Raw genomic sequence first — 18,600 nt, forward strand, 5'->3', positions numbered from 1 at the left:
TGCTTTTGAGTCGATTCTGACTCATAGCGACTCTACGGGACAGAGTAGAAGTGCCCCATAGGGTTTCGAAGGAGCACCTGGTGTATTCGAACTGCTGACCTTTTAGTTAGCAGCCGAAATGTTTAACCACTGCAAAGCTGGTGGAGGAGTGAGTTAAACAATAAATGCCAGAATCCAAGGCATTTATTTTTCTCTTCTTTGCCCTTGAAGCTCTAGAAAAAAACGGCTGTGACCTATTGTGTGTAACCAAGTGTGAAGCAACCCCCCAAAAGACCGCTTGCCATTGAGTCAATTTCTCAAATTGGATGACTCTTCATATTCCCTTTGCTTACAGTTATACAATGACTTCTAAAATGCTCTTATAATTATATTATTAATGTAATGCTTCCCATGTCAAGATCACACTATTAGCAGTAAGTCATTGTATCAGCATGAACTAAATTTTTCTTATAAACTTTGACCTTTTGTTTGACGTTCCTCTTCCTATATCTGAGAACATCAATTTCAATGAATTCCTAAGGTCTTCAGAGGTTGGTTCTTTGCTATGTGATGCTAATAGTGTTAGCTTTTTGTTGTTGTTGTTGACATGCATATTATGATACTTTTTTCTGTGATCTTCTAAAATCATCAGATGAGGCAACATTTGTTTTTCAGAAAGTCCAGTTTCACTAAGATACTCAAACTTTCTTAAACCGGTTTAAGGCACCTTACTCAATAATTTTTTTCACAGCACCCCTAGGGCAAAAGAAATACTAACAGCTTTTTAAAATGCATAGTTAGCTCCAAGCCTAGTCATGGTTCACATGGCATCTGACAGACTTTGCTGTGTTAACCTAGAAAATTTAAAATATTCCATGACACCCTGTGTGTTCACTGTGGTGCCCCTTTTGGGAACTCTTGACTTAGACATTATGCACATGAAATATTATTAAGTGTTCTCTTTCAGAAAAATATTCTACATATAATTGACTTATCTTTGTCCTAACTGTGGACCTTTGAAGCATTGTGTTCATCGTTAAATAGAAAGTTACAACATTAGTGCAAATATTTCTATAAATCAGAGAAAATGTAGAAGAAAGTTACCTTTCAGATGTAATCTTTGCTATGCTTGTGTTCTGGGATGATAGCAGTAATGTTGACAGTTTGCTCTCTTATCTTTCCGAATTCCCACATAAACAGGCAGAACAACTAGATAGCAAAACCAAAATCTATGAAAACATTTACAGGAAAACTCGGTGATTGAGGTATCACCATGAACTTCAAAATATAAGTAGGTGCTAACTGACTTGCATGTTAACAGTTTCTGTGAGGAAGAATGTACAAAGAGACGTTGGAATACCTAATGGATATCTATCTCAAAATAGTAGCACTCCAAAGTTGTTGTTGCTGTTGTTAGGTGCTGTTGAGTCAGTTTCAACTCGTAGCGACCCTGTGTACCACAGAACGAAACACTGCCTGGTCCTCTGCCATATTCACAATCGTTAACGTTTGAATCCATTGTTGCACCCACTGTGTCAGTCCATCTCGTTGACGGTCTTCATCTTTTTCATTGACCCTGTACTTTACCAAGCATGATATCCTTCTCCAGGGACTCATCCCTCCTGACATGTCCAAAGTATGTAAAATGCAGCCTCACCATCCTTGCTTCTAAGGAGCATAATGGTTGTACTTATTCCAAGACAGATTTGTTTGTTCTTTTGTTAGTCTATGGTATATACTCCAAAGTAGTTAACATGTATTCACTGGAAAATGGATGAGTCAATTTGAGAGCAGCAGGTGAAATTGGCAGAGGTTTCGCCCACTCCATTAGATGAGTGAGACCCATGGCAAGGCCTGAAGTGATGAGGGCAGTCTAGCTTTGTGAACTCTCAAAACTGAACCACCACCAGTGCTCACTTTCAGGGCCCTACTGCAGAGAACAAATTTTTAAAGTGATGGAACCAAAATTGAGCAGGATAGGAACAGCAGTGACATAAGAAAGAGAAGATCCAGAAAAAGGAGACTAGAGCCAGATGGCCTCATAAAGCAAGCCACCATATTTTTAAGCACTATGTGCAAACAAAAGAAGAGGGAGCTTTATGAAGTTAAAAAAATTATCTGAACCAGACCACTTTCTAAAAATTATTAAATTCACAATAGGTCTCCCAGGAATATGTTTGGGAGTGTTTGTACCGACTTATATTCTGATCACATATTGATCTGACATTTGATAATGTCAGAATTTTTTTTTTTTCCCAGTGTATTAGAGTTATATTTGAGATCTTTCCCTATTGAACCAAGTAATGAAGATATGCTTCTGTATTGTCTTTTTAGACATTTTTTGATTTTGTCCTTCATGTTTAAATTTAGTCTGACTGAAATTAATTTTTGTACATGGTATGAGTTGGTTCTAGTTTCCTTTCATTTGCTTGTAATCAATTACAGTGTTACTGTATGCATACATTTTTTATCTTGCTCAGTTGATCAGTAGTGCCAGCTCTGTTGTAAATCAAGTTTCCTTATATGCATGGGTCTGTTTCTCTAGTTTGTTTCTTCGATGTATTTGTCTATGCTTGCATCAATATCATGTTTTATTATAGCTTTGTGTTAGAGCTTCATGTCTTTCTACATTGGTCTTCATGAGTGTCTTGACTTGGTGTTTTGTTCTATGACAAATTTAGAATATTCTTGAAAAACTCCCTCTCACCCCAAAAAGTGTTGGGTTTGTAAATAGAATTGCACTTATGTTTTGTTTGGGGATGGATTAATATCTTTATGCTGTTCTTCCTATTTCTGAATTCATATATCAAGGTCTTCTGTATTTTCTTTTAGTAAGGTCATTTTTTTTTTTTTTTTGTAATGAGCTTGTAAATCTTTAGTCAGATTTATGCCTAAGTGCTTTTTCGTTACTATTATAAATGATATTTTTAAGATTATGTTTTATAGGTATTACTGTTGTGTTGAAATGCAATTCATTTATCTTACAGATTTTTACTTAATTTTTTTATCTGTGGATGTTGCTGAACATTTATCTTGTAATGTATATATAGGTTCTTTGAGGTTTTCATGTAAATAAACATATCTGGGAATGACAGTTTTGAGTCTTCCTTTTTTAGTTTTATAACTTACATTTCTTTACTGAACTTATTAACACTTCTAAATACAATGTTAAATAGAAATGTTAATAGTGGATATTTTTCTCTTGTTATTTGTCTGACAAGGAAAGCTTTACGTTATCACCATTAAATGTGATGTTAGATATAGGATATAGGATTTTTGTACTTTATCAGGGTAAAGAAATTGTTCTTAATATACTATACTCTTATACATATTTTTGTCTGCAGCAACTTTTTCATTCTTAAGATTGTATTCTGTGTGTCTTTTCCCTTTATTTGATCAGTCTTGCCAGAGATTTGTCAATTTTATTAGCAACCACCTTTTAACTTTATATTTTAAATTTAGTTTTTGTTTTTTATTCATTAATCTCTCTTTATTTAATACAGATATGTTCTACTGTTCTTTGACTTTTAATTTGGTTCCTTAGCTTAATTTTTCAGTCTTTCATCTTTTTTACTGTATTTAAGGATCTGAATTTCCCTTTGAGTACTGCTTTTATGTTTCATAAATTTTGAATTGTAGTGGTGGTTGTTTTCGCCTTCTCTTCCCCCCCTCCCCCCCACCGTGGTATCTTTTTTGACAGCAGATATTGTAACTGTTTTTAAGTTTCCAAACATAGGAAGTGTTTTTGTTTTTTGTTTTCTGTTGTCTATTTCTCATGTATTTCCATTGTGGTGGGATTGTGGTATTTGTTTATGTGCCTGAACAAAATGCTTGTTGACTTATTCGTGGGTGTGTTCTTTTTCTCTCCATTGGATCATGTTTCTTAGTCCTGTTGTCTAAATCTTATGTACCCAGTGTTTCCCATTTTTCAGCACTATTCAGTCCTTTGTTTAATTAGATTTGGTTCCCAATAGATCCTCTTTTATTTCATTAATCATTTTATAATTCTTATGTTCTGTGTGTGATAATTTCAAAAATTAGAAGTCACAACAGATCATTCTGATATTTTTTGTTTCTGTTGATTCTTTCTTATGGTGTCTTGTTTCCTTGCTTGTGTGTTAAACTGTCATTTCATGTTTCCTAGAACTCTTTCTGTGGGAATTCTTTGAGGCCTAGGTGGAAGGGCATTGTTCCAGAGGAGATTTTCATTTGCTTTTTCAAGTGCCTAGGGGTACTATCAATCCAGGACCAATTAAAAGTAAAATAACTTGAGATTGTAGTCCACTCAGGTAATGCAAATTTGGCCTTGCTTGTGGCTATAGTTTCTTAGAGGAGATTTTCTTCTAATCCCTCTGGTTAAAATCAAAGCCATCAAGATTTTTTGTTGTCCTCTTCCTGAAGGGGTTATTACAATTATGTTGTAGCTTTTCAGGGTACTTGCTTTATGAAAAAGTTTTCTAATAGATTTGCTGTCTGTGGCATATACCTGTCTGGGACTATAAGCTTATTGGCTTCTCCGAATTTCTCCTTTTACTTAGCTTTCAGGTGCTGAGTATTTCTTTTTTCTTTTCCTTCCTTCCTTAGTAATTAAAAATAAAAATGTAATCTCTTTGTTAGTTTTCACTGATAATTTGTTCACTTCTGTATCTTTACACGGGAGTAGTGCCGGACTTAAAATAGGTACTCCGTAAATATTTGTTGGTTAAATGAATCAGATATTTCATGGAACATTTGTAGTTGTTTTAGAATAGAGCATTTTGGTTTTGGTATAGTCTGCCATATTGCCGGAAAAAGATATAATCGTTCTCCAGATTTTGCTGAAATTTTACTTCTTAAGGATCACATTTCCTGTCTCCATTTTGTTATATATGTTCATTGTAGTTTTTTGGGGTGGTGTTATTTTGCTTTTTATTATCATCCATAATTAAAAAGTCTTGGTATTTTTTTTTCTTCTTCCCATCTCTACTTTTTTCTTCTCTTCCTTTCTTGTTTCCTTTGCCTATCTTCTTTCTTTTTCCCTTCCCTTTCTTTTTCCTTCCTTCCCTGCTTTCTTTATGGTATCATTTTTTTTTCTATCTGGGAAGGACTTTTTAAAATAGGAACATTTTTATAATGTAGTGCTGAGGTGGTAGATCCTTTTAACTTTGTATGTCTTAAAAAGTCTTTATTTTACCCTCATTTGTGAAAGATATTTTCACTGGGTATAGAATTCAAGGTTGATAGATTTTTCTTTTTGTACTTTAAAGATGTTATTCTTTGAAGTAATGCCATAATTAGTGGGTGAAATTTTAAGTAGAAACCGGTATGACATGCTCTGAAAGTGCTTTCTTTGAAACGTTATTGTTTACAAAGGGAAAAATAGTAATTTACGTTGGGAAAACTTGGCATATGTGCCATTTTAAATAAGATAAAGGTTAACATTGCCTGTAATAAAACATATTAACAGCATATGTATAACATATTGATATATATGCATCATATATGATGTACTTGAAAAAACACATCACCTCTGGTAGTCTTCCTAAAAATGCATAACTTCATTCTAGTCGTGAGAAAACATCAGACAAACCCAGTTGAGAGACATTCTGTAGTGTGATTGGCTATTACTCTTCAAAAGCATCAATGTCATTAAAAGCAAGGAAGTACTGAGGGCAGTCCCAGCATGGGGAATATTAAGGAGACCTGAAATAAATGTAGTCTGGGATCCTGGAACAGAAAAAGGACAGTAGAGGGAAAACTGGTAAAAGCCATATAAAGTCATTTAGTTAATAGTTTCTTCGTTTTGATATTTGTACTGTGGTTATGTAAGATTCTACCATTATGGGAAGGTAGGTGAAAGGTATATCGGAGCAGTGTACTTTTTTTGTAACTACTCTTTAAGTCTAAAATTATTTCCAAATAACATGTTTTATAAAAGCTAAATGGTAACTGCATTTGTGGGCATAGCTTGTTAACATGCAGTTGAGTTAGCATTTTCTTTGGGAAACTCCATTATGATAGTGTGTTGCATTTGTTTCTCTGGAGCCATTAGGTTTTTCCAGAAAATTGGTATATATAATTTGAAGATTTTGAGATGGTGGGAGAGTAGGTGGTTCTTAACATCTGATTGGCAGTGTTTTGGGAGCAGGGTAAGGAAAGAAGGCTGAGGATCCCACAGTTTAGAATGTAGAATCTTTACTTTATTCTTTAGTTTTGAAGCCCATGCCCCATTCCTCATCTCCATTTTGGTTAAATTTCTAAGTTTGAAGTCTGTATGAATTTTTCTGGAGAGTAAACCTTTGGTATTATATTGGGATTTGAGTGCTGGGTATTCTCTGTGCTCAGTGTGATAGGGAAGCATCTTCGGCCCAACCACTTTATAGATTCTACCTCTCTGTGCCTCAGTTTCCTCATCTGGAAAATAACAACGAGGTAAAAGTAACCATCTTACGGAGAGTTTGTTATGATTAAGCAAGGTGATACACATAAAGTACTAACTAGATTAGTAGGTTGTCATTTGGTAAACGTTCAGTACATATTAGTTCATATTTGTATGAGGCCCACTATGTTACACTATTAGGCTGTGTACTGTACAACTGATTCCAAGTGGGGCCATTCCCATGGACTGCAGTGCAGCCCAGTGGCCCTGCTATGATTTTTTAGTGAGATTTTGTAACAGAAAAGAAATATGTGTTGTCACATCATATTAAACTATAAGTCTGAAATATTTTCAAAAGAACTTTTTTTAAAGGAAAAACTTATAAAAGTAATTAACTTGAGAAACAATTTGATAAATGGTGGAAAAAAAATTTACAATCTCCAAATCCTTATCTGATATTTTTCATAGTGCGGCCTTCTAACCAATGAAAGTTTTGGATAATCTTTTAGGTATTTTGGAAGTGGTTGTCAATTTCAGTGTAGAAAGGTCGAAAACAATTTAATTTTGCACATGTTTCTGAAATACAAAATTTAACAATTTTTGACATAATTTTATTACTTTTTAAAAATAATTGTTACGCTCAAAGTTTTTGCATGTGCTGTAAGCGTTACATTGGTCAGCTAATGTCAACACTCAAATAACAGCATGCATGGAGTAAGATGGGATACATTCATGTTATGGCCTGCTATTTACCACGCAATTCTCCAGACCCTGGATACAGAAATGAACAAAGAGATAAAAAAAAAAAAAAAAAAAGAATTCCGATTCTTATGAAGCCAATGTTTTAGAGCATAGGTAGATATTAAAAAAAAAAAGAGAAAAGCGTTGGCCGTGGAGTCGATTTCGACTCATAGTGACCCTATATCTCAGAGTAGATAAGACCCATAGGATTTCCAAGGAGTGGCTGGTGGATTCGAACCGCCGACCTTTTGGTTTCAAGCTGAGATCTTAACCACTGTGCTGCCAGGGCTCCATATGTAGATAGTAAACAAAATAAGTAAAATGTGTTGTGTGTTATTTGGTGATATATGTTATGAGGAAAATAAAGCAGAAAAGTGGAATGGGGAGCTTTCATGGGCTTGGGGGAAAGAGTATTGTAGTTTTAAATAGAGGAAACAGGGAAGGCCTCACTGAGACGACTCAGTACCATAGGTGAGGTAGGAAACCATGTGGGGATACCTAGGGAAAGCGCACTCCTAGAGGATACAGTAAGTGTAAATGCTGGGAGACAAGAATGCCTAACATTTGAGGAATAGTAAGGATGCCAGTGTGGCAGGAATACAATGAGAGAAGGGGAGAGTGGTAGGAGATTAGAAGTAATAAAGGGTAAGGTCACTAAGGCCTTATACACCACAATAATGATACAGGAACCTATGGTAAATGTGTTTTCCTCTTTCCTCCTTTTGATTTGTGATGCTCCTTTATCTTGAGCATCAAATGGGTATATGAGAATATAAAATATATAGCAGTTTGCATAATAGATGGCTCTCTGAATGTTTATTGAATTAATTTATATGGCAAGTTACTAAGTAGTGTGTGTTCAGTGTCCTGTGTTCACTTGATGAAGTAGTGCTTTTTGTTTTTAACTGCTTCCTGAAGCCCTGGTGGTACAGTGGTTAAGAGCTTGTAACTAAAAGGCTGGTGATTTGAATCCACCAGCTGCTGTTTGGAAACCACATGGGGCAGTTCTACTCTGTCTTATACAGTCGATATGAGTAGGAATCGACAGCAACGAGTTTTGTTTTCGTTTTCTTTTAATAACATAATTCAGGATTCCAATATGCCTGTGTGTATTCAGTTGAAGGTTTTTAAATATTTGTCACCTTTAATAATGTCTATTTGTACTCTTGAATAGATCTGTTATCTCGAAAGAACTTAAACAGACGTTTTTATTAGCTTTGGCAGTGGGTTTTTTTTTTTTTGGTATTTAAATAGTCAAATCATAACCCAGTCCAGTTTTCTCTGAATAAATAGTTTACTTTTTATATTATTAAACAAGGACTCACATTTTTATAAACGTGATTAAGTCACATTTTATTTAAATTCTCTGTTCAGATTGATTGTTAAAGTATCTTTAATTTTTACTCTTTATCATCTAGTTTGATTTAAGTGTCATATTTTTTTAATGGGAGTTTTTATTTGTTTTAATCAGTGGAACAATTTTAAGAAATTCATTTTTTCCCCATGGAGTACACTTACACCAAAAGTCATCCTTAGGTTTTAAAAAAAGTTTACTAGGCCACTTTTAGGAATTAAGCACTCCCATTTTTTTATGTAGTCCAGCTTTCAATTCTGCTGGTTGATGGAGTTAACATGTTTTAGAGCCTTAGATTTAATGTTGAGTACTGAAAAGAGCAAAGGAAGTATATAAGCAGATAAACAAAGTGTTTGAAATATTGTCTTAGATATTTTTATGGTGGTCAGGTAAGCTTTCCTTCAATTTTTCTGGAAAAGTATGCAAATTTATAGAAAATTATGTTTTTGTTTTTTTTTAAGTTCTTTGAATAGTTCTGAGAGGTGGTTCTGGGGTTGGGAAATAAAGAAGAAGTGAACAGGGAGTCATAATATTGAAACTGGACATTCAGAGTTTTATAGCATGATTTCCTTATTTTTCAAAGAGCAGAAGAATCCCATCGTTTATCATGTTCTGGTTGGACTCCTTTCTTATCGTTTGCTGGAGTTTGAACTTCAGAGCTATGGTGTCAACCCTGCTGTAGTATCTCAGGGGAGCTCCTAGTGTGGGGCTGGTGCCATGGCTCACCCTCCAACCTTTCCTTCTTCACTTCAGCCTCCAGCTCTGAGCTTTCCAATTCCCAGAGTAGCAAATGTTGAAAGAAGTTGCACAGGTAAGTATGCGGTGGGAAAGGCTGGGGAAAATACGGTACTGTTGTCAGTATTTTGAGGGTGGATATTGGACCGTTTTACCAGTGAGGCATTTTGTTAGTTCAGAAATATAACAATATTTCTTATAGATTATTTTTCTTGTAAAACTATCTAATAGATTACTGAAAATCAAAAAAATCCAATCAGTTTAATTCTTATTAATTAGAAGTCAATCTGGGAAAACCTTAGGCTGAATAAAACATTAATATTTAATGGAAAAGTTGTTAGATTGCTTTAAAACTTCATATTCTCCCCAGTGTATTACAGGACCAGAAAACTCATTTTCAGAAAAGAAACGAAGAAAAAAAGTTGGGGGAGGCATAAACGTGTAGAGTACAATTTTGCCACATGTAACTTGATCTCAGAATGAGACAAGTTGTTTCCTTTCAGTAGCTTTAGACGCGCTGTTCTTCTCTGTTTTGAGGTTTTAGGTAGCGACGTTTTTAATCTCTACAGGAATAGAAACTTCTTCAAGCATCTTTTTCTTTGAAGTCTAGACAGGAGAGCTGGAACATTTCCACTCGTCTCATCAGTTTGAGGTTAACATAAACAAGTACCGAAGCATCGAAGGCACAGTGTCTGATACATAGTTCAGCAAATATTTGTTGAATAAATCAGTGAATTCACCAAATCTTGTGTGTGTATATCTGTGTAAAAAATGCCAACACCCCTGATATTTTCTGCTTGTCTGCCTTGCATCAAAAGTTATGATCTGACATTACAGATTTTTTTTCCCCCTTAGTGCATGATTTTTAGGAATAAATTTGGAGGTGTGTAGCCCTTGGTTTTCACTACCTTATTTACTACGTTTTGACGTTCTTCTCAGGGAGCCTTCAAAAATTACTTGTTTCTTTAGTTCTTGTAGATCTTTTCCATATAGTCTAGATTCATGTGCTTTATAGCTTCTTCTGCACATTTATAATTATACCCAGGAAAAGTAGACTCTTATCATGGCCTATGATTGCTAAAATTTCTTCAGAGAGAGTGTGTCATGCTTAAGGAGATTGAGACACCAAGTATTTGGCATTTCAGATCTCAAAACAGATCCTCAAAATACATAATCTTTAGCAGTTTGTCTCCCCTTTCTGTCTCTTAAGCTGTAGGGTTTTTTAGCTTTCTGGGAGCCTTTTACAAATACTATATCCCTCAGTAAAGTAAACCATGTATCTAGTTTCTTCCACTGAAAAATAAGTTTTTTCTCAGTGTATATTCATATTCCCTTCCTCTTCTACTTTTTATTGGACCTATTTCTTCCTCTCTTACTTTTTATTAAACCTTAGGAGTGCTTTAAAATTTCACCTTCATTGAAATATGTCATTTATGCTTTGAGGATTTGTTTTGTATCCTATACGCATATGTTTGCTAGTGTTGTATATCCTTCCATTTGTATAATTTTACATCCTTTTTTTAATATTTAAGGGTAGAGTACTACTTACTTTAGGCCATATTATGTGAGTTATCAACTCTTAACTTATTATTGCTCATAAAGTCCACCAGTTCTATTATAGTTGTTCTTTAGTTGGTGTAAGATCATGTACTTTTTTCCTATTTGTTGGTACTATTTGAATGATTAGAGTCTTGACGTTAAGATGATGCACGTTTAAAGCTTATATGCTAATGATTCAAGTCTGGATCTATAAAGGCATATATGTACAGGAGATTTTAAGATTTTAGAAACCCAGGAAATCTGTTTCTTCAAGTTGAAGTATGTACAATATATTCTTCATAAAGTTAAACCGAGAAGGGGAATTATTGGTGAAATCTGTATAGAACATATGGTCTTTTTGATGACACTTCTTATGGAATATGTAGATTTTTGGCAAATATTAAGGAATGGTACACATGACTTTGGGGAACATGATCTGAGTAACAAGATTTTGGTAAATGATTTTTGGATTAAGGAAGAGTAATGCGTACTCTTGTCTCTTTTGGTTATGTACCTACTCCACTTTTCCTTCAGATGTGGGCCAACCTGTCTTTTTTTTTTTTTTTTTCCGTACCATGCCTCTAAAAAAGAATTTTTGCAGCCCTTGGAAAGGACTCTTTCAGAATGTTTACCTACTCTCCAGAATAATGGCTGTGGAAGTGTTTATATAGACGCCTAGTTTTCTGCTAAACCACATGTCCAGACAGAACTACGTTTTCTGTGGTAACTGCTTTCTCAGTATTCATTAAGACTTTTATTGCTCGCTTTTTGGGCATTTGGTATTTCTAAAACTATGAAATGAATTGCTTTTATTTATTTCCATGCCCTAGATTCAATCTGATGAAACAAAAATTCTAGACTTTATCTAAACTTTCATTTTTCTTAGATCCATTCTAAGCAGACTCATAGACTATTCATTATATATTTATCATATTAGAAATACCATATCACAAGATTATAGAACTAAGAAGACTTCAAGAATCATATTCTTCAATATATAAAGATAGATCATTTGTTCTTTTCCTAAAGATTTCCAGGGATTAAGATCCTGGTTTTTTGAGAAGCTAGAATATTTTTTATCCTTGTATGTGCCCTTTTCTCCTTTACTTAAACCCATTTTTCAAGAATGAAATATAATTAGGATCATTTATAACAGTTGTGAAGCAGGATAGGTGGCTCAAATGCTATTACAAAAAATACTGTACACCAAAAATTCTTTGGGTTACATATATTCTCAGATTGTGGCAAGATAATTATCAATATAGAGATACTCTAGTTCCATAGAATTTGGGCAGTTTCTCAGTGAGATTTGACCTAGCATGTTTTCCCTCTAAAGGGCAATAATAAAAACACCAGATCATCTTTGGCACGTACTATGGCTCCTTGTTATTGACCGCATCTTGATAAAGGCAGATAAGTCTTAATAGCAGTGGTTCTGATTTTCAATAATTAGTTTCTGCTTACTTTGTAGACAAACAGGAACTTGTGCATATACCTTATGAAGTCCTTGCTGATATTGAATATGGAATTGGGAGGGAAAGCAAGAAGTCAAATTCCATTAGGAAAACAGAAAGAAATTATCTGTCTATCTATCTATATATTTTTTAATCTCCAGCACTGTAATGACCTGCAATTATCAGTCTTTCCTTTATAATGTAATTTGAGTGCACATCCTATAGTTAGAAATGAAAAATTGGTGGCTATGAAGATGTGAAAAGTTTTAAAACACATTTTTTTTACCTAGTCAAATAGTTAATTAATTTTATGATGGGACACTTCTGTCAGCATGTGTCTTAGGCTGGGTTCTCTAGAGAAGCAAAACCAGTAAAGCGTATAAATACATAGAGATTTATATCAAGGAAACGGCTCACACGACTGTAGATGCTAAAATGTCCCAGTCCATGGATCAGCATAGAGGCTTCTCTCACTTCACATAGTCACAGGGGCTGGCGAACCCAAGATTGGCAGGTCAGAGAGCAGGGCTCCTGCTCTCAGGCTGTGAAGATCAAAGAACCCTAAGATCTGCAGATAAGCTGATAGCTTGAGTCCCAAAAGCCAAACGTCAGATGAACAGGAGGAAGCTACAGGATCCAGAGTGAGCAAAAAAACCAGAACATCTCCTTATATTTGGATGCAGGCCACACCCCCAAGGAAACTCTCTTTCAACTGGCTACTCACAGCAGATTCAGTCACAGGAGTGATCACGTATAAACACTGAGAATCACGGCCCAGCCAAGTTGACATACAAGCTTAACCATCACAGTTCACCCCTTGTCAACTTGGCACATGTACACATGTCCTTAAACCTTCATAATCTCTGAATAAAGACAGTTACAGAGTCATACTTGTGCCTAGCATGATACAACTAACATGTGTACAACCAAAAATGCACTAGCCCTGTTTACATCTTATATTTTATAAGTTAAGAAAAGAAAACTATTTGATGCACACATACAAAGCAGAAATATTCATAACAATTACAGTCCCCATTTCTGCAGCTGGTCACGTAACTGTAACTGGTCTTTAGAACTGCCTTCTTCCACCACCCATTCCGTATTCCCTTTGTCCTCAATAAGCACCTCAGCTGGTTGTGGTTCTTTGCCTGGTGGGGTGACCCAAACCTTCACTCTTGAAGGGACTGGGTCATTAGTAGTCATGTTGGAATTGGGTTGCTGTAGTTTTCCCTTGACTTTAATCACAGGGCATGGTAGTAATACCTAAGGGATCTCCTGCGTTCCAAACATACTCTTCTTTACCTCCATTATGTAATATCAATCCAATGTTCTCTTGGTAATCATGGTCAGTCACACCAGCCAGTATGGTAACTCCCTTCTTTGCCTGTTGATCCAAAGGCATAAGGAGCCCAAAGTGGCCAGGTGGCATTCTTAGCTTACAGTGCAATGGAATCAGTGATGTGTCTCCTGGTGGGAACATTCATGTCTTTGAAACTAAGACCTCTAAACCTGTAGGTTGTGGGGACAGGGAACAAAGATCTTGTGAGTGGTCACAAGGGGTAATAGTGAGTGGTACCACTCCCATTTCCACCCCTTGATTCCTGGGCCCATGAATCCTAGCTGTGGGAAAAACAGCACAATATACTGGACATTGGTTTAGAGCATATGTAGCCTCCTGGAGAGCATTGCCCCAACCCTGCAAGGTATTGCCACCTATCTGGTGCCCTAATTATATCTTTAGAAGGCCATTCCATAGTTATATCAAGCCAGCTGCTTCAGGATGTTGGGGAACGTGGTAAGACCAGCGAATGCCATGAGCACAGGCCCACCATCACACTTCATTTGCTATGAAGTAAGTCCCTTCATTCAGTGGCTAAGGCACTCTGTAAGTCCATGGGTTGTAGTTTTGGCAGAAACATTGCATGCATGGAAGGCAAATCCATATCCAGAGTAAGTGTCTATTCCAGTAAGGACAAAGCGCTGCCTTTTCCGTGATGGAAGTGGTCCAGTGTAATCAGGTTGCCACCAGGTTGATGGCTGATCACCTCAAGAGATGGTGCCATAGCGAGGACTCAGTGTTGGTCTCTGCTGCTGGCAGATTGGGCACTCAGCAGTGGCTATAGCCAAGTCACCCTTAGTGAATGGAAGTCCATGTTGCTGAGCCCATGCATAACCTCCATGCCTGCCACCATGGCCACTTTGTTCATGAGCCCATTGAGCAATGATGGGAGTAGCTGGGGAAAGAGGATGACTGGTTTCCACAGAATGCGTCATCCTATCTGCTTGATTGTTAAAATCATCCTCTGCTAAGGTCACCCTTTGGTGGGCATTCACATGAGACACAAATAATATTCACTTCTTTGGCCCATTCAGAGAGGTCAGTCCACATACCTCTTCCCCATAAATCCTTGTCTCCGATTTTCCATTCATGTTCCTTCCATGTCCCTGACCATCCAGCCAAACCACTGGCCACAGCCTGTGAATCAGTATACAGTCACACATCAGGCCATTTCTCCTTCCAGGCAAAGTGAACAGCCAGGTACACTGCTCAAAGTTCTGCCCATTGAGAGGATTTCCCTTCGCCAGTGTCCTTCAGGGAGGTCCTAGAAAGGGGCTGTAGTGCTGCTGCTGTCCACTTTCAAGTGGTACCTGCATATCATGCAGAACCATCTGTAAACCAGGGATGGGTTTTTTCTTCTTCAGTCAGCTGATCATGAGGAACTCCCCATGAGGCCATAGGTGCAGAATGAGAGATGAAGGATAATGTGACAGGAGTGGAGACTATGGACATTTGGGCCACTTCCTCATGCAACTTGTGCCTTCAGGTCCTGTTCAGGCCCAATCTTGTATATACCGCTTCCATTTAATGATGGAATGCTGCTGTGCATGTCCAACTTTATGACTCCGTGGGTCAGACAACACCCAGTTCATGATGGGCAGTTAAGGCTGCGTGGCGACTTGGTATCCCATGGTTAAGCATTCAGTCTCTGCTAAGGCCCAGCAACAAGCCAAAAGCTGTTTCTCAAAAGGAGAGTAGTTATCTGCAGAGGATGGCGGGGCTTTGCTCCAAAATCCTAAGGGTCTGTGCTGTGATTCACCAATAGGGGCCTGCCAAAGACTTCAAACAGCGTCTCTATCTGCCACTGACACTTCAGGCACCATTGGATCAGCTGGATCATATGGCCCATGTGGCAGAGCAGCTTGCACAGCAGCTTGAACCTGTTGCAGAGCCTTCTGTTGTTCTGGGCCCCACTTAAAACTAGCAGCTTTTCAAGTCACTTGATAAATATGCTGGAGTAGGACACCCAAATGAGGAAGGTGTTGCCTCCAAAATCCAAAGAGGCCCACTAGATGTGCCTCCTTTTTAGTTGTGGGAGCACCCAGATACAATAACTTATCCTTTGCTTTAGAAGGAGTATCTCGACATGCCCTACACCACTGGACCCCTAGAAACTTCACTGAGGTGGAAGGCGCCTGAATTTTTGTGGGATTAATTTCTCACCCTCTAGCATGCAAATATTTTACCAATAAGTTCAAAGTCGTTGACGCTTCTTCCTTACTAGTTCCAATCAGCATAATGACATCAGTGTAATGGGCGAGTGTGACGTCTTGTGGAAGAGAAAAGCAATCAAGGTCCCTGTGGACTAAATTATGACATAGAGCTGGAGAGTTGATATAGCTCTGAGGTAGGCAACTGAAGGTGACGTATTGCTGACCTTGCCAGCTGAAGGCAAACTGCTTCTGAATGTCCTTAGAAACAGATACGAGGGATCAGGAGATGTATCAGTTTGCTCAAGCGATGAAACTGCATCTGGAACAGCAGCTGCAATTGGAGTCACCACCTGGTTAAGTTTTTTTTAATCTCCTGTCATTTTCTAGGATCCATCTGTTTTTTGCACAGGCCAAATAGTCAAGTTGTATGGGGATGTCCTTGACAGTGGCAGTAATCTCTGCAGTTTACTATTTTCCTAGGTAGGGGCAATTCTAATGGCTTCCACTTGGCTTTTCCTGCCGTGATTTAAAAAAAAAAATGGCCCTTATTATATTTGTCAAGGATCTGTTGTGGTAGTTCTGCCAGTTGCTGAGTAGTATATCTATTCCATTTATGCATTCTGGAACTGGGGAAATTACTACAGGATGAGTTCAGGGACCCACTGGACCTTCTGTGAGATGGACATGAGTCAAGACTCCATTAATAACCTGACCTCCATATGCCCGCACTCTGAGTGGTGGGCCACAGTGACATTTTGGGTCTCCTGGAATTAGGGTCAGTTCAAAGCCAGTATCCAGTAATTTCTGAAAAGTCTGATTATTTCCTTTTCCCCAATGAATAGTTACTCCTGTAAAAGGTCATAGATCCCTTTGGGGAAGGCTGGGAGAAAGATTAACAGTAAAAATTTTTGGCAGAGTATTGGAGTCCTTCCTCAAGGGGACCTGGCCTCCCCTTTATTCAAGGGGTCATAGATCTTTAAACTCGCTCAAATCTGGGAATTGACTGAGGGACCGTGACTCTCTATTCTGGCAATTTGAGTTAGACTGCTTTTCACCTGACCTAGAATTCATCTGTTTATACAGATCAAGTAAATGTTTAGTAGATTTCCTATCTATTTCGCTCCTAGGGACATCATGACTAAGTAGCCAATGCCATAAGTCCATACAAATCAGGCTATTCTGATTACTGTTTTGACTCCTGTCCATTATTGTAACTACACCTACCCTGTCTTTGTCTGTTGAGTGCAGTCACTTGGCCCCTACTCCATGGGGTCCAATCAGTTCATTGTAGTTAGGTGTCTTAATTCAGTTATGGCAGTTCCCACTGTCAAATCTGATTTACGTAAAATAACAATGACAGCAGCCTTCAAGGATGCTGGAGCTCCCTTCACAAATTTGTTCCTTACAGTTGTGGTAAAAGGTGTGTCCTCAGGGCACTCCACGTGTAGGTGTGTGGGTCTAACCTGATAAATCCACTCTAGCATGCCAATTTCCCTAAGTCTTTGGATGCCTTCTTCTACAGGTCTGGAACTTCAACTTGATTTCGTGTAGGCTACCTCATAATCCCTGCTTCAGCAACCCACTCAAATGAGCTATTAAATCCTTTTGTAACTTCTTAAGCTGAAACATTGAATGAAGAATCTGCTCTGTGGACCATCAGTAAACTCAGACTGATCCATCTCTGTGTTCCTTGCACCATTATCCCACACCTTTAATAACCATTCCTGCCCATATTTCCTAGGTTTCTGTACGCATTAGAAAATCCAAGCAGTTCTTTTGGAGTGTAGCGTACTTCCTCCTGGGTCACACTTTGTACTTCATCTTTTGGGGCTTGCTGAGTCTTAAGTCTTGTAATAGGTCTAGAAGCCAGAATGGCAGTCTGGAATTGTTTTGAGAACATTGAGCATTGTTTTCTAAAGCATCTGCCTCAGGCGATGCCCCCGGCAATGACTCAGGCAAGGGCTCTTTAGAGGCAGCTGGGCTACAGCTGATATTAGGTGGGAGTGGAGGGGCTAATGGCTTTTCTTGGCAGGGTGGTTTAGCAGACAAACAAGAAGTAATCTCTTCAGATGGGAGTGGTTCTGCTGGCAGGAGTGGTTCCGTGGAATTTAGGGGCTCAGTGTCTCCAGCTTCCTGATTATCTTCCCATATGTCCCCATTCCAAGTTTCAGGATCCCATTTCTTCCTGTTCAGTGCCCTTACTTTAACTTCAGTCACCTCTCAGGGTTGGCAGTTGAGCTAGCGTTGTAGTTCAGCCACTCTTACAATAAGACTTTGGGTTTGGTTTTCGGCAATTTCAGCTGTTACTGCAAGAAATTAGGCTTTCTTTCAAAGCACAAGTGGAAGCCTTAAGGTCATTTATGAGGCACCTGAGCTTTGACTCTGAAGCTCTCAGTGCATATCTTTCTTTCATCAGTTTGTCTTAACGAAACTAGGACCAACCAACCAGCTTCCTTATGCTTCTCATTCTGACAAGCATAAGGAGCCTTGCCTTTCACCAGTACCTGATCTACTGGTGGTGATACTTTGCGTAATTGTAGCACCACATCACGCCATGGATTAGCAGTGTCCTCTTTACTGCCGGAAGCAAAGTCATCAACATCTTTAAGACTAACCAGACTTGGGAATCATTTTAGAAAACTCATCCTTACAATTTTGTTTCTCTAGAACTACTCTTGGTACCAGATCTTAGCCTGGGTTCTCTAGAGAAGCGAAACCAGTAAAGCATATAAATATATATAGAGAGAGAAATTTATATCAGGAAAAGAGCTTATGCGATTATAGAGGCTGAAACATCCCAAGTCTATGGATCAGGATAGAGGCTTCTCTCAGTTTACGTAGCCACAGGGGCTGGCGAACCCAAGATCAGCGGGGTGGCAAGCAGGGCTCCTGCTCTCAGGCTATGAAGATCGACAAATCCCAGGGTCTGCAGATAAGCTGGTAGCTCA

At 37.9% G+C, this 18,600-nt stretch overlaps 1 protein-coding gene across 7 annotated transcripts in view; it reads left to right on the forward strand.

The window, feature by feature from the left end:
* Window positions 1-18,600, forward strand: part of CNOT2 (CCR4-NOT transcription complex subunit 2) — a 158,534-nt gene that overhangs the window by 87,572 nt on the left and 52,362 nt on the right. Inside the window, exon 3 of one of the 7 annotated variants that reach the window (XM_049883880.1) lies at window positions 9,186-9,243. The exons of the other annotated variants lie outside the window; for them this stretch is intronic. Coding sequence (XP_049739837.1) covers window positions 9,223-9,243 — 21 coding nt within the window. The 5' untranslated portion in view covers window positions 9,186-9,222. The remainder of the gene's footprint in view (window positions 1-9,185; window positions 9,244-18,600) is intronic. 7 annotated transcript variants of the gene reach the window in all.

This window comes from Elephas maximus, chromosome 4, assembly GCF_024166365.1.
Source record: "Elephas maximus indicus isolate mEleMax1 chromosome 4, mEleMax1 primary haplotype, whole genome shotgun sequence".
NCBI classification, from domain to species: domain Eukaryota; kingdom Metazoa; phylum Chordata; class Mammalia; order Proboscidea; family Elephantidae; genus Elephas; species Elephas maximus.